Source organism: Channa argus, chromosome 20 (genome assembly GCF_033026475.1).
Source record: "Channa argus isolate prfri chromosome 20, Channa argus male v1.0, whole genome shotgun sequence".
NCBI classification, from domain to species: Eukaryota; Metazoa; Chordata; class Actinopteri; order Anabantiformes; family Channidae; genus Channa; species Channa argus.
In genome coordinates this window covers 1829678-1841693 of record NC_090216.1, presented here as the reverse complement: position 1 = coordinate 1841693, position 12016 = coordinate 1829678, and the positions used below count along the sequence as shown (strand labels likewise).

At 45.3% G+C, this 12016-nt stretch overlaps 1 protein-coding gene across 9 annotated transcripts in view; it reads right to left on the bottom strand.

The window, feature by feature from the left end:
• aatkb (apoptosis-associated tyrosine kinase b) overlaps positions 1 to 12016 on the bottom strand; it is a 48447-nt gene that overhangs the window by 16309 nt on the left and 20122 nt on the right. For 5 of the 9 annotated variants that reach the window (XM_067487740.1, XM_067487741.1, XM_067487739.1 and 2 more), the window contains one exon: positions 4340 to 4473. The exons of 2 other annotated variants lie outside the window; for them this stretch is intronic. In XM_067487740.1, coding sequence (XP_067343841.1) covers positions 4340 to 4384 — 45 coding nt within the window. In that variant the 5' untranslated portion in view covers positions 4385 to 4473. Of the gene's footprint in view, positions 1 to 1490; positions 1703 to 4339; positions 4474 to 12016 lie in introns of those variants that run through there. 2 more of the 9 variants (XM_067487743.1, XM_067487747.1) reach the window with 1 other exon arrangement.

Genomic DNA, 12016 nt, shown 5'->3' with positions numbered 1-12016 from the left:
GCTCAAAGTGATAAGTCTTCACAGCTCTGAGTGGAACAGAGGGACATCGATGGCCTGAAGACACTCGTGTCACTGGCAACAAGATCTTCTCACATGCATTAAACACGCGTTTGTATCGGACAGAAGAGACGACTTTCCATTAAACACATGAAGCGTAAGCGTGTTAGAACTAATGACCAAGACATGGGTGCAAACGTGTTCACAACCGCCAAATGAAAATGGACACACTGAAAAATGAACATGCAAACTGAGCTGTGTGTATCGAGATTTATACGTTTCATGTTTTTCTTCACCCTTTAAAACTCCTAAAAAATGACTTTACCAAACACACACATTGGGTGGAGCATGTGTTGAATCTGAACTGAATACTCCTGCTTTAGGAGGAATAGTGCTTAACGTTACCAAATATACTTTATATTAAACCGGAGGCCAGAGAAGAACAGTGCAGCACTTAAAGGAGCACAGACTTTATTCGGCGAGCTGGTGCTTCAGCGTCGACGTGCCTTTCTTACAGTTTTTTACAGTTTAGTCTGTGCTGCCTCTCCTGCCTGACGACGGCTACAACTCACAGGATTTCAGCATTAGCAGTTTGTTTCATGTAAAAAACACACATCACACACATCTTGATTTTTAAAAACACCAGGTCTTTGTGGCTTTGCAGTCTGCACATTTTCTTTAACGCCTAGATGATCCGCTGAAAGATTCCCTCTGTCTGCTGAACGTGGTGACACATCACAGGATGAGAGGGCGACAGAGAGGGGGGTTAGCTGGCTGCATCCACAGACCGGATGTCAGATTAAAAAAAGTCTTATTTGGGAGCTGGAGAGCAACGGGGTCACAATGCTGGAAAAATGTGACCTCGTGCAGCCCTGTGCAACACACACACACACAAACACACACACACACACACACACACACACACACACACCTCCATCCCTCACTTTTCTCACTGTCCCCCAAGAATGCACACACACACACCCCCTCCCTCAGCACATCCAAATCTTCACACGGCCTTCTGTGCCCTCCATTTCAACATGTGGTTTCACTCTTCACATTGACACACACACACACACACACACACACACAGTGAAATGCATCAAAACCTCAGCTGCAAAGGATGAAAAGTTTCTAATTATCAAATAATCAATTCAAATAATGGCAATAGAGAATCGGAGGTGCCGTCTTAACATTTCTTGTGTTTGACACAAAAATACAAATGAGAAAAGGCAGAAATAAACATAAAGGCTCTAAGAAAATTTTAAATTTGTGCTTTAAAAAACTATTTTGTCCTTTGAATTTCACTCCGATATTTCCAAGTCTGACTGAAGCCTCTTTAAAAAGCAGCTAATTAGGACAAACTACAAGTTCCCCAAATGAAAGGCTGCTAAAAACAGGACTTAAGAGCTGAAATAAAAATCCTGTGATGTTATTATCCTTTGAAGCCCCCTTCAGATTTTATTACCAGAAACCCACTGCCTCTACTCACTTACCTTTCCTCCACAGGTAAAGACTTGTCAAATGACCTCAGCTGTAAACCTCTTTCCCCCCCCCCCCCTTTTTCCCAGGGCTCCCAGTGGTGTGATGGGTGCAGGGCAGCAGGAGGTTGGCGGTGCCAGGACGAGACATTGTGCAGGGAGAGCGCGTCTCTGTTGAGTCCAGAGGACGGCGAAGAGAACGAAGAGGCTTTGACCACTCACTCAATGTCCCCAGGACTGCTGGGGATGGAGGGATGGAGGGAGAGAAAACATAAAGAAGGAGGGGGGGGGAGGAGGAGAGTTCACAGGCGAAACTGAACCGGTGGTCGTCCTCATGAGGGAGTGGAGAGGGGAGGGGAGCCCCCGCAAAAATGTGAGAGAGTGGGAAGAGAAGGTTGGGGGGGGGGGGGAGACATACTATACTTGTGATATCACTCGTTCTCTTCCTCTCTCTCCCAAAAGCTGAAGAACATCTGCAGGGCAGCCCCCCCCCCCCCCCCCCCCCCCCCTTACCCCAATAGAAAACAGCCTCACACATATTCTTGTGAGGACCGTCCATAGTCCCGTCGTCCCCCGAGGCATTAGAGAGTGGAGATTATACGGAGGGTGGAGACAGTTTCTGTTGGTGTTTGACTTTTAAGAAAGACGTGGTGCATTGAGCCTGGTGTTTACGTGGGGGGTTATGTGAAAAGGTTAATAAACACGTTATGTGTGAAATGATTTTTCTCCGTCAGTGTGATTAGTAAAGCTGTAGTCACACAAACCGGATGTTGCTCTGCGAGATCAGAGCATAAACGTTGCACTAGTCTGGGACTTGCAGTAATATCCTCATGGTGTTAATGGGAACTTTCTCATTCAGCTTTTGTTGAGTTTTTTTCCCCATCAGCCGTCACTTTATATACACAGATAAAGTGCATTAGGGACAACAAGTACAGCCTAAGGTCAAATTACAAGATAAGTGACATAATAAGCATCTGGGTTTCCACTGTAGTGCACAGCTCCGAGCGTCGATCACCAACATAAAACAGATACCTCATGTGTCAGCAGCGCTTTCTGACGGCTCGGGACTGAGAACAGGCCGTTTTTTTCCCCAGATATCTGTAAAGATCTGACTTCGTTTTGTAAAGAGCCATGAGATATAAATAAAGTTCGATTGAAGTGCAACAAGTCGCTTCTACAGTACATCAAAAAAGCCTAAACTAGGCACACACACACACACACACACACACACACACACACACACAGCTTTTCCCCCGGAATTCTCTCTTCCTGCTCTGGGAGAGGCTGTGTCTAATTCCAGATGGGGCCCTGAGGCCGGATGCATCGTGGGCTCATGGGTATGCCCTTCCTCACGCCCCTGCACCCTCTCCCTGTCTTCCCCCTCCTCCCACCGTGGCCCCTTCCTCAGACACACCCTGACAGGTCCGAGCTGGGTGGTCCAACCTACAGAACACTATACGCATGTTCGATAGAGGAAGCCGCTCTGCAGGCTGCTGACCAGCAGTTCCACACGCACATTTCTTAACGTGTGCAGTGTTTGGGAGGGAGCAGCGGGTTACGTAACACGGCTGCAGACGCTCAGGATCAGGGACTGGAATGATGCGAAGTGCTTATGTAATGTTGCTGTGTAAATTAAGAAAAAATAAGTTGTGTTCTTTTGATAGTTTCAGGTTGGACAGGAATCCCATCAGAGGAAGAACAACAACACGGTGTCAAAAGTTTGCATCCACTTACACTGAAAAGGCAGATAAGGGGAGGCACTTTTTCCCAGACGAGTAGTGCTACAAGTAGTAAAGTGTGTTGCTTCTAGAATGACCCACATGGGGCGCAGTATCTGACAAGGTCTATGAGTACAAGTACACAAAGGCAGCATCAGGACACTCCTGCTCTGAACCGAACACAATAATAATAATAATCCACATTCAGTTCGTACAAATGTTCCTCAGAAGCATAAAATCTGATCAAGGAGCATCTAGAAAAGGAAATTAGAAGTAGAGAGAGATTTTAATAAAGGGAAAATATATTGGGAAATACGAGGGAGTTTTTATGTTTTATCCAGTTACATGTACTATTCAATCAACCAAAGTGTCTGTTCTGCAGGTGACACTGTATAATACAGGAACGTATCATATACTTTAGCAACGTTTAACTAATGCATGACCCAAAGATTTAATGCCATTAATTACTGTTGCTCACCATCAACAAATCAATGTGATTAATTCACAGATCAGTTCATTTACGGTCACTTCGTTCATCTATTAATGTGCCACTAACTTTGCATTATTTAACATCTGATGTGACAAATGAGGAGAATGGGTGGAAACGCCTGAATGACACGAACTGCATTGTCACTGTAGCTAAGTGCGAGGACATGCGAGGTTTACGAAGTCCCTCAGTTTCAGCGTAGAGGAGCAATGAGCCGGCGAAAGGCCGTGAAGGCTGAGAGGCCGCTATGCAGTCATGCTGCCAACACACACACACACACACCCTCCATAATTCCCCGTCCTATTTTCTGCGGTGCCCTGACCCACTTCACTATGCACCTCCTCAGAATCGGGGTCCACATGGGCGACACCAGGCGGCCCTGAGAACAAACTCAGCCTGGAGCTGTCTTTACCTCACACCCACAATCTGAGTAGAAATGAATGGAGAGGCTGTTAACCAGAGATGAAGGAGATAAAGGCAGCGAGGGAGCCTGTGTGTTCAGCAACGCTCGTGGACACACAGAGCTGGAGTGCATCTCTTTGTAAGCCCGAGAACCTCACGTGCAACTTCAGTTTGTTTTTGTGCCTCACGTTCGTTTTTCAAAATGTTTTTTGAATTATATGTTTCATGTGGAAGTGGATGAGAAATTGTGCTCTCACCTTGAAGCCCATTTTGCCCTTCTTGCAGCAGAGGCAGGCCAGCATGAGGAAGACGAAGGTGAAGAGGCCCGAGAAGGAGATGGCCACCACGGCCAGGGACGAGGACCAGGACAGCTCGCTCAGCGGGGCGCCATCTGCAGCGAGAGGACGAGTCAGTTACACCGGGTTTTCCTGTTTACACTACATCCAATGCAATACACAGAGCAGCTGGGCATCAGGTTAGAGCTCGGTAAGGTTGATGTTCAATGTTCATTAATTCACCTTCATCATCATCATCATCTGTCACAAAGCATCAACTCTTCTGCACTAATCGATTTTCTCATTAAGTTCCGAATGGGTGTGAAAGTGATTTGTATGTAATTAGAGAAATCCCAGTCATTCAGATCTTACATGAGGGAGGTTCAGGGAAGTAGAATAGGACATACAGCAATGTACCACATAGTATTAGTTTGTAATTAGGATGTTTTTCCCCTTTTCTCTTAGTCCCATTTTGTTTTGACAGCTTTAGTAGAAAACGGGTCCTTTCACTGTTTTACGTGAGACCCACGGAGCATTTCGCACGAGTTTTGACTTCAAGCTGGAAGCCGAAGTTAAAGAGAACAAAGATGCTGTTATGCAACCAAGGTCCTGTGTCTGAGTCATGGATGCTTGGATAACATCACCACTGGAGCATTAACAAGGGAGACAATGGATTCAGTCCCAGAATCAGGATACAGCTTAGATTCAAACTGCAATGTTGGTCAAATGCACTAACACACTAAACTCTGACTTTATATCTTGATTTTCAGCTTTGGCCGGTGCTGACGCAGCGTCTACAGGTGAAAATGAGAAACTTGGGTGTGTGTGGCAGTGGAGTGGTTCAGACATCTACCATGTTACTACAACGTCCACGTCATAGCCTTCCTCTCTTCCAAGGTTTCCTGTCTCTCTAGACTGTTTGAGGACAAATAAACACATAAAGCATCATGCAGAGTCGGCGTCAGTGCAAAGCTGTAAAACAGCTCAGCCTCATCCACTCTGTGATACTGTAGTTTCACAAAATCCAGCAGAGTGATACGTCTTCACTCTAGAGGATCCCATCACGTTACTCTTTCATTCATATATATTTTATTTTGGTAAAATCTATATTTGTGAACCTTTGAAGAAGTACAACATAGTACACGTGTCCTAAATGCATCACTTGTCTGCTAAAGTGAATTAGAAGTGAGCTGACATTACCACACAGCTTACTTCCTGTGTTTACACCTGTGAAGACGTTACATGACACCATTTCTCTGTTCTGTCTTTCTGTATCGGCCGAACCAATGCGCCGGCTCCGGTGGTTTGTCTTCCCCACACCGTGGGCCACGCGTGTGTCCTCTCCAATCTACATGATACTCTTTGTTGCCAATTTTCCGGATGGGAATGTTTTGGAGCACAGGATGATTTATTTTCCTCGTTCTGCCACGGCTTCGGAAATGCAACGGTTACTACGGAAACAGATTGGACGGAGGGACGGCCACGCCGGCTTTCAGTGGTAAATCTTCTCACACCAATCCCTGCCAGCCACGGTGCCACACACACACACACAGAGTCAGTTCTGCTGCCAGTTTGTGCTGATCCCCTGAAAGCTGGTGCAACTGGCTCCTCAGTGTGTGTCAGGCTCTTAGTATAATTGGACAGAGAGTGAACAGTTGTTTAGCAGGGCCGGCTGGCAGCACATAGAAATGCAAGAAAATATTAAATAAACACAGGAATTTTACAGTTTGGTGAAAGATTAGCTGAACAATTCAGGGAGTTTCTGAGTTTTGCTAAATTTCGTAACTGAAATGGGTCCAAATAAAGAATAAATCAATAAAGCAATGGTCTCGTAGCAGTGAAGATGCAGGTAAAGCTAAATCAGCCACACGACAACATTTATGCACTTTTAGTCATTGGGGTGATCACAGACAGATTCTGGCTGCAGCTCAGCATTGATGTGTACAAATAACTGAATCTAGCAAACAGAGAGAAACGTGTTCTATTAAAATGTGTGTGACTTTGTCTCTGAGGCAAGAATTTTTAATTTTACACAGCCGACTGGTCAACGAGCGACTGATGGTAGCGAATGGGACGAGAAGGGAAGAAGTAACGTGCACACGCTCATGTTCCTGAGCATTTTCCAGTGCAGGCATGAAAACGTCTTAATGCAGCAGTTCACCAACAGGCAGCTGGAGGAGAGCAGGAGCAAACTGGTGCAGTCTGTGATGCTGCTGTGCAGATGGGATGTGGCCAGTCAGCAACTGTACAACTTAAATATTATCTATGAGCAAAAATCCTGTCTCTGCAGCTACCTGAGACACACACACACACCTCAGTGAAAGTTGGATGTTTGCTTCCCACAGCATTGGCTGCTGAACTTTAAGAAATGGTCCCTCATTAGTCCAAAAAGACAAATGTCTCCTGCTCAATGAAGCCAGAGAGCTTCATTAATGAATCGCCACAGAAAAAGGTGGACTGGCAGTTTCTGAGCTGCTTCTGCGCTTTTCTCTCTGCGTACTACTTGATGCCAGCAGCCTGAGTAGCGTATAACTCTCAGCCGCTCAGAGGTGGTGGCCGTTTTTAGCCTCCCGAGGCTGAGAGGCGAATGAGAAAAAAAGAAAGAAAAAGGGAGCAAGCGCAAGGAGACGAGAATAGAGAAGAAAGGATGTGTGCAGACAAGAGCTGTGGCCTCAGGAGAAGCTCCCTCACAGCACACAGCCAGAAGGTGCAGTGTGTTGGGGAGAGAATGAGTGTGACAACCTGACGTCTTGTTTTTACAGAGACAGAGCTGGAAAAAGAATCAATTAATGAATTAATAAAAATCACCAGCTAATTCATCCCGAGATGCAGAGTTAGATCCTCAGTACTAATAATGCACCGCCACAACCTGTGGGATGAAATAAGTCATTTTGCAAACACTAGTCGTAGTTTTCAATCCAGTTGTTTAATTAGGCTCCACATTCCAAAAGCCTGGACCATCTGTAGCTGCACCTGCTTTCACTTTTCTGCAGCAAATGAGTGGAATCATTTGCAACAAACCTAAAAACTCTTTTAAGAAAGCAATATAACAATAGTCCAAGTTTGTTGGACTTGTTTAATAAATTTCAAAAAAAGTCATTTTAACCAAAGCAACTTACAAGCAGCAGACATTAGGGACAACTGTGGGGTTCAGAGACGCTTCAGAATGTAACCAGCTGTACTGGGAGTCGAACCACTGACCCTGTGGTTCATGGACGAATGCACTATGAACTGAGCTCCAAGTTATTCCAGCCTGTATCAGCCTTCAGTGACCAGCATGACAGCTAAGCCTGCTGCACTCAGATTAGCCCTCACAGAGCTTACGTGGCCCAGAAGGACGACGCCTCCTGCTGAAAACGAGCAAGATGATCGCAAAGCACAGACCACAACGATCACCGAAACGCACGAGACACAAAATGACCAAACCAAAGACGGACTCCCTCAGTCATGGACGGCGTCTGGCCGTGATTTTCCATCATGTATTCAATGTATAAATACATGATTACAAAGTCCTTTGTATAATCACAGTAAATGTTACCGCGTAATTTATGCAGCTGATTTCTGCTGAAAACATCAACGTGCCCAACGTCTAATGTCAGGCGTCCTCAGACTGAGTCACGCCGAACCCCCGTCCAACGTAGTCACACCACAGCTGTGAAGTTCTGGATCTCCGTCCTCCACACTCTGCCTGCTGCTCCAGGACCAGGAACTAATGGTTTCTGCCTGTGCTGGCAGTCAGGTGTCAGAGTGGGAACAATCAGGTGAGTGACGTCTGCAGCCCCCAGACCTTTAACAGCTGCTGACAACCTGTCTAAAGTGCTGAGGGAGGCTTTTCAACCTGACAGGTGTGTGTCTCAGTGCACCTCAGTGCTTTTCTATGCTTAAGAAAACTACTTTGACCTTTAAAGTGAAGCGATTTGACCAGTTTCTTTCGTTCTCCAGGGGGTTTGTGGGTCATGATTAAAAGCCTGAAACACAGCTTTTAACCTGTAACATATCACCTGCAGAAATATTAGACTAGACGACACATCGGTGCAGACACCAAACTATCGCATGAAATTTGCATAAAAGCCTCCACACTCTGAAAGATGCAGCTCAGTTAAAGATAATTTGTGACACTAATACAATGAATTGGAAAACAAATCACGTTTATATGTTAAATAATTTATTCTGTCATCTGCCAACAAACAGTGGATCTGAATGAGTCACTGCCCCAAGTGAAGGGGTTTAAGTATCGTGGGATCGTGAGATTGACAGCAGTAATGCCAACGTTGTGCTGTTGTGATACACTGCATTGTTGTTGTGGTGAAGACGAAGCTGAGCCACAAGGCGAAGCTTCAAGTTTACCAGTCACTGTCTGTTCCAAACCTAATCATCAAATCCAAATCACAAATACAACCCCAATTTAAAATAGTTGGGATGATGTTTAAAACGTTAATAAAATCAGAATGCAGTGATATGCGAATCTCATCAACCCACATTTTATTCACAATAGAACATAAACAACATATCAGATGTTGAAACAGACATTTTATCATTTCATGTAAAATATGAGCTCGTTTTGAATTTGATGGAAGCCACACATCGAGAAAGTTGGAACAGGGTGATGTTGACCATTGTGCAGCATCTCCTCTTCTTTTAACAACTGTCTGTAAACATCTGGGAAGTGATGAGACCAGTTGCTGGAGTTTAGGGGAAGAATGTTGTCCCATCCCCAACAGTTCTGGGCCTTTGATGCCGGATGTTTTGTTTTATGATGCATTAAATGTTTTCTATTGGTGAAAGGTCTGGACTGCAGGCAGGCCAGTTCAGCACCCGGACTATTTGCGAAGCCATGGTGTTGTGATCACTGTGAGCGCTGTCTTGCTGAAAGAGACGTTATCTGGATGGGAGCATATGTTGCTCTAAAACCTTCAGCATTGATGGAGCCTTTCCAGATGTGTAAGCTGCCCACACCTTCAGAGATGCAGGCTTTTGAACTGTCCACTGATAACAAGCTGGATGGTCCCTCTGCTCTTTAGTCAGCAGAACAAGGCATCCATGGTTTCCAAGAAGTATTTCAAATTTGGATTCATCTGACCACAGAACAGTTTTCCATTTTTTTCCTCAAAGCATCTTGAATGAGCTTTGGCCCAGAGAACACAGCAGCATTTCTGAATCGTGTTCACTTCTTCTTTGCATGATACAGCTCTAACTTACATTTGTGGATTGTACAGTGAACTGTGTTCACAGACAGTGACTTCTGGAAGTGTTGCTGAGTCCATGCAGTGATGTCCAGTAGAGAATCAGGCCTGTTCTTAATGCAGTGCTGCCTGAGGACCTGAAGGTCAAACACATCCAGTTTTGACCTTCAGCCTTGTGCACAGAGATTCCTCGTGATCCTGAGTATTTGGATGAGGTTATAGATTGTATATGGTGGGATCTTCAGAGTCTTCACAATTTTACATTGAGGAACATTTTTCGATCAAATGAACAATGGATGCACCTGCAACCTGTACGTTTGAGTGCAATGCAAAAAACGATGACGTACACTGAAAATTCTAATAGCATCCTACTCAGCTCTCAACAATCTTAATAGCTTTTATCGAGTTAGACTGTGTTTGAGTGAACGTCAAACAATCAAGGAACAATGAAGGAAGCAAAGATGTTTCTACACCAGTGGGAGTTCGACACAGCCTGGTGCATTTCACAGTTCAGGAAACTTTACATTAGTTCACCCAATGTAAAAAAAATGTGTTGCATGGAACTTTTTTTTTCCTTTCAGAAGAAAAGTTCATATATTATGATTTTAAGTTTAGATCAATGTCAGTTTGTCAGGTGGGGTGGTCACTAATATTTCAACTTTCACAGGAAGTTGCACTGCAGCAAACATACAGGAGCCTTTTAAGCAGACCTACAGGAACTGAAGCAAATCTCCCAGTTACATAAACTCACAGACCCATAAATATTACAAACCATAACCCAGATCCTCCTTTATCTGCAGTCGTGTGATATAAAAGCTCTTGATTATTGTTGGAAGAGCAGGCCGAGGAGCAGCAGTGATATTTAGGGCTTCACTTTGGTCTGGTTAGGTGGTTTGAAGCTGGCGGCAGCGTGGTAGCTTTTACTCCAGGGAATCATTTATTCCATGCACACGTCGCCTACTACACACCGAAATCCCAGAGACGACCTCTGACTGTTCTGCAGAGGCCTGGGATTCAGGTGAGGAGTTGAGGAAGCAATAGAGGCTCCTCGTGTGCAGAACCAGTGACAATGACAAAGCTTCTCTGTACCACAAATGCTGCTGCTGCTGCTGGCAAAATAAATCTTTTTACACACACACACACACACACACACACACACACACACCTTTTGCACCCATGCAACACTATTGCTGACACCACACTCCTATCAGGCGCTGAGAGACAAAGTCAGGGACAGGATGACAGCAGGAGGACTCATCAGTTAAAGACACCAAACAGCACGGTAGAGGTAGAAGAGGACGGAGACGGGATGCATCAGATGATGGAGGCAGCGCTCAACAAGCCCACGTGGGCCAAACACACGTGAACTGCATGAACGGCCTGCGCCAGGGGACAAAGACAAAAACCGATCTGCCGGACATCTGCTGGTGCAGTCCACGCAATGCAAAGATCACCCGTCTGTGCGCGTCTTTATGCAGGAATCAGACAAACAGACCGCTATCGTGAAGCGCGTGTGTTAAGTCGTGGCTGATCTGAACGTAAACACAACCAAATGTTAGTGAGCAGATGCCGCGGCTTCTGACTCAAGACTGCGAAAAATGAAATGGAAAACCAAAAAAAAAAAAAAAAAAAAGAGTCTGGTTTCCATGGCGACTGCTTCCCCCCTAAATCCCACTGGGAACCTTCAGATGCCCTCCTAATGCTCACAGATGCCCACAAACCAGGAGGGCAAATTAACCTTGGACGCATTTGCCCGAGGTCGAAGTCCTGCGTCTTGTTGCAAAAGCATGAGACACAGAAAGAGGAGAATAAGTAAAAAAGTATATTCATAAAAACAGACAAAAAGCTACAGCTTAAATCCTACTACGCCAGAAAGATTGAAGGAAAACCTGAAATTCTGCCATTTCAAACATCAATTCCACTTTTTCTGAGGGTTTAACGTGCACAGAATTCACAGTTTGAATTAAATGTTGCAGGTAACACGACTGATTCCTGCAGGAACTGCTTGTGTTTCCAGTTTGTTTGGGTCAAGCAACAAATACAGTGCCACTAACTGAACCTGTTGAGTAATTCATCCTCCGACCTGAATGTTCAGAGTATTTCAGTCATTGCTCCGGAGCTCTGGGTTGTTCACGTTAATCAAAAGTTTACCACTGTGATGGGCACATGTCCATTTGTCACATGGTGTTGGGGGGCCTGAGCCTGTCCTAAGAGGCGGGGTCCACCATGGACAGGTCTCCAGCCTGTCACACAGAGACACTCACACCAGTTAACGAGCACAGGGGGAACATGTCCACTCCAGGTGGGCATTCGAACCGGGGACCTTCTGGCCGCGACTGGACAACGCTAATCACTCCAGCACCGTCACAACGGAGTCATTTTACCTGTAGAAAGTCTGAAAGCAGGTAAAATGCACCAGTTTTGCTGCTACAGTTGCAGCACAAACAAACCCATTTGCAGCTTTTCTCGACCTCTC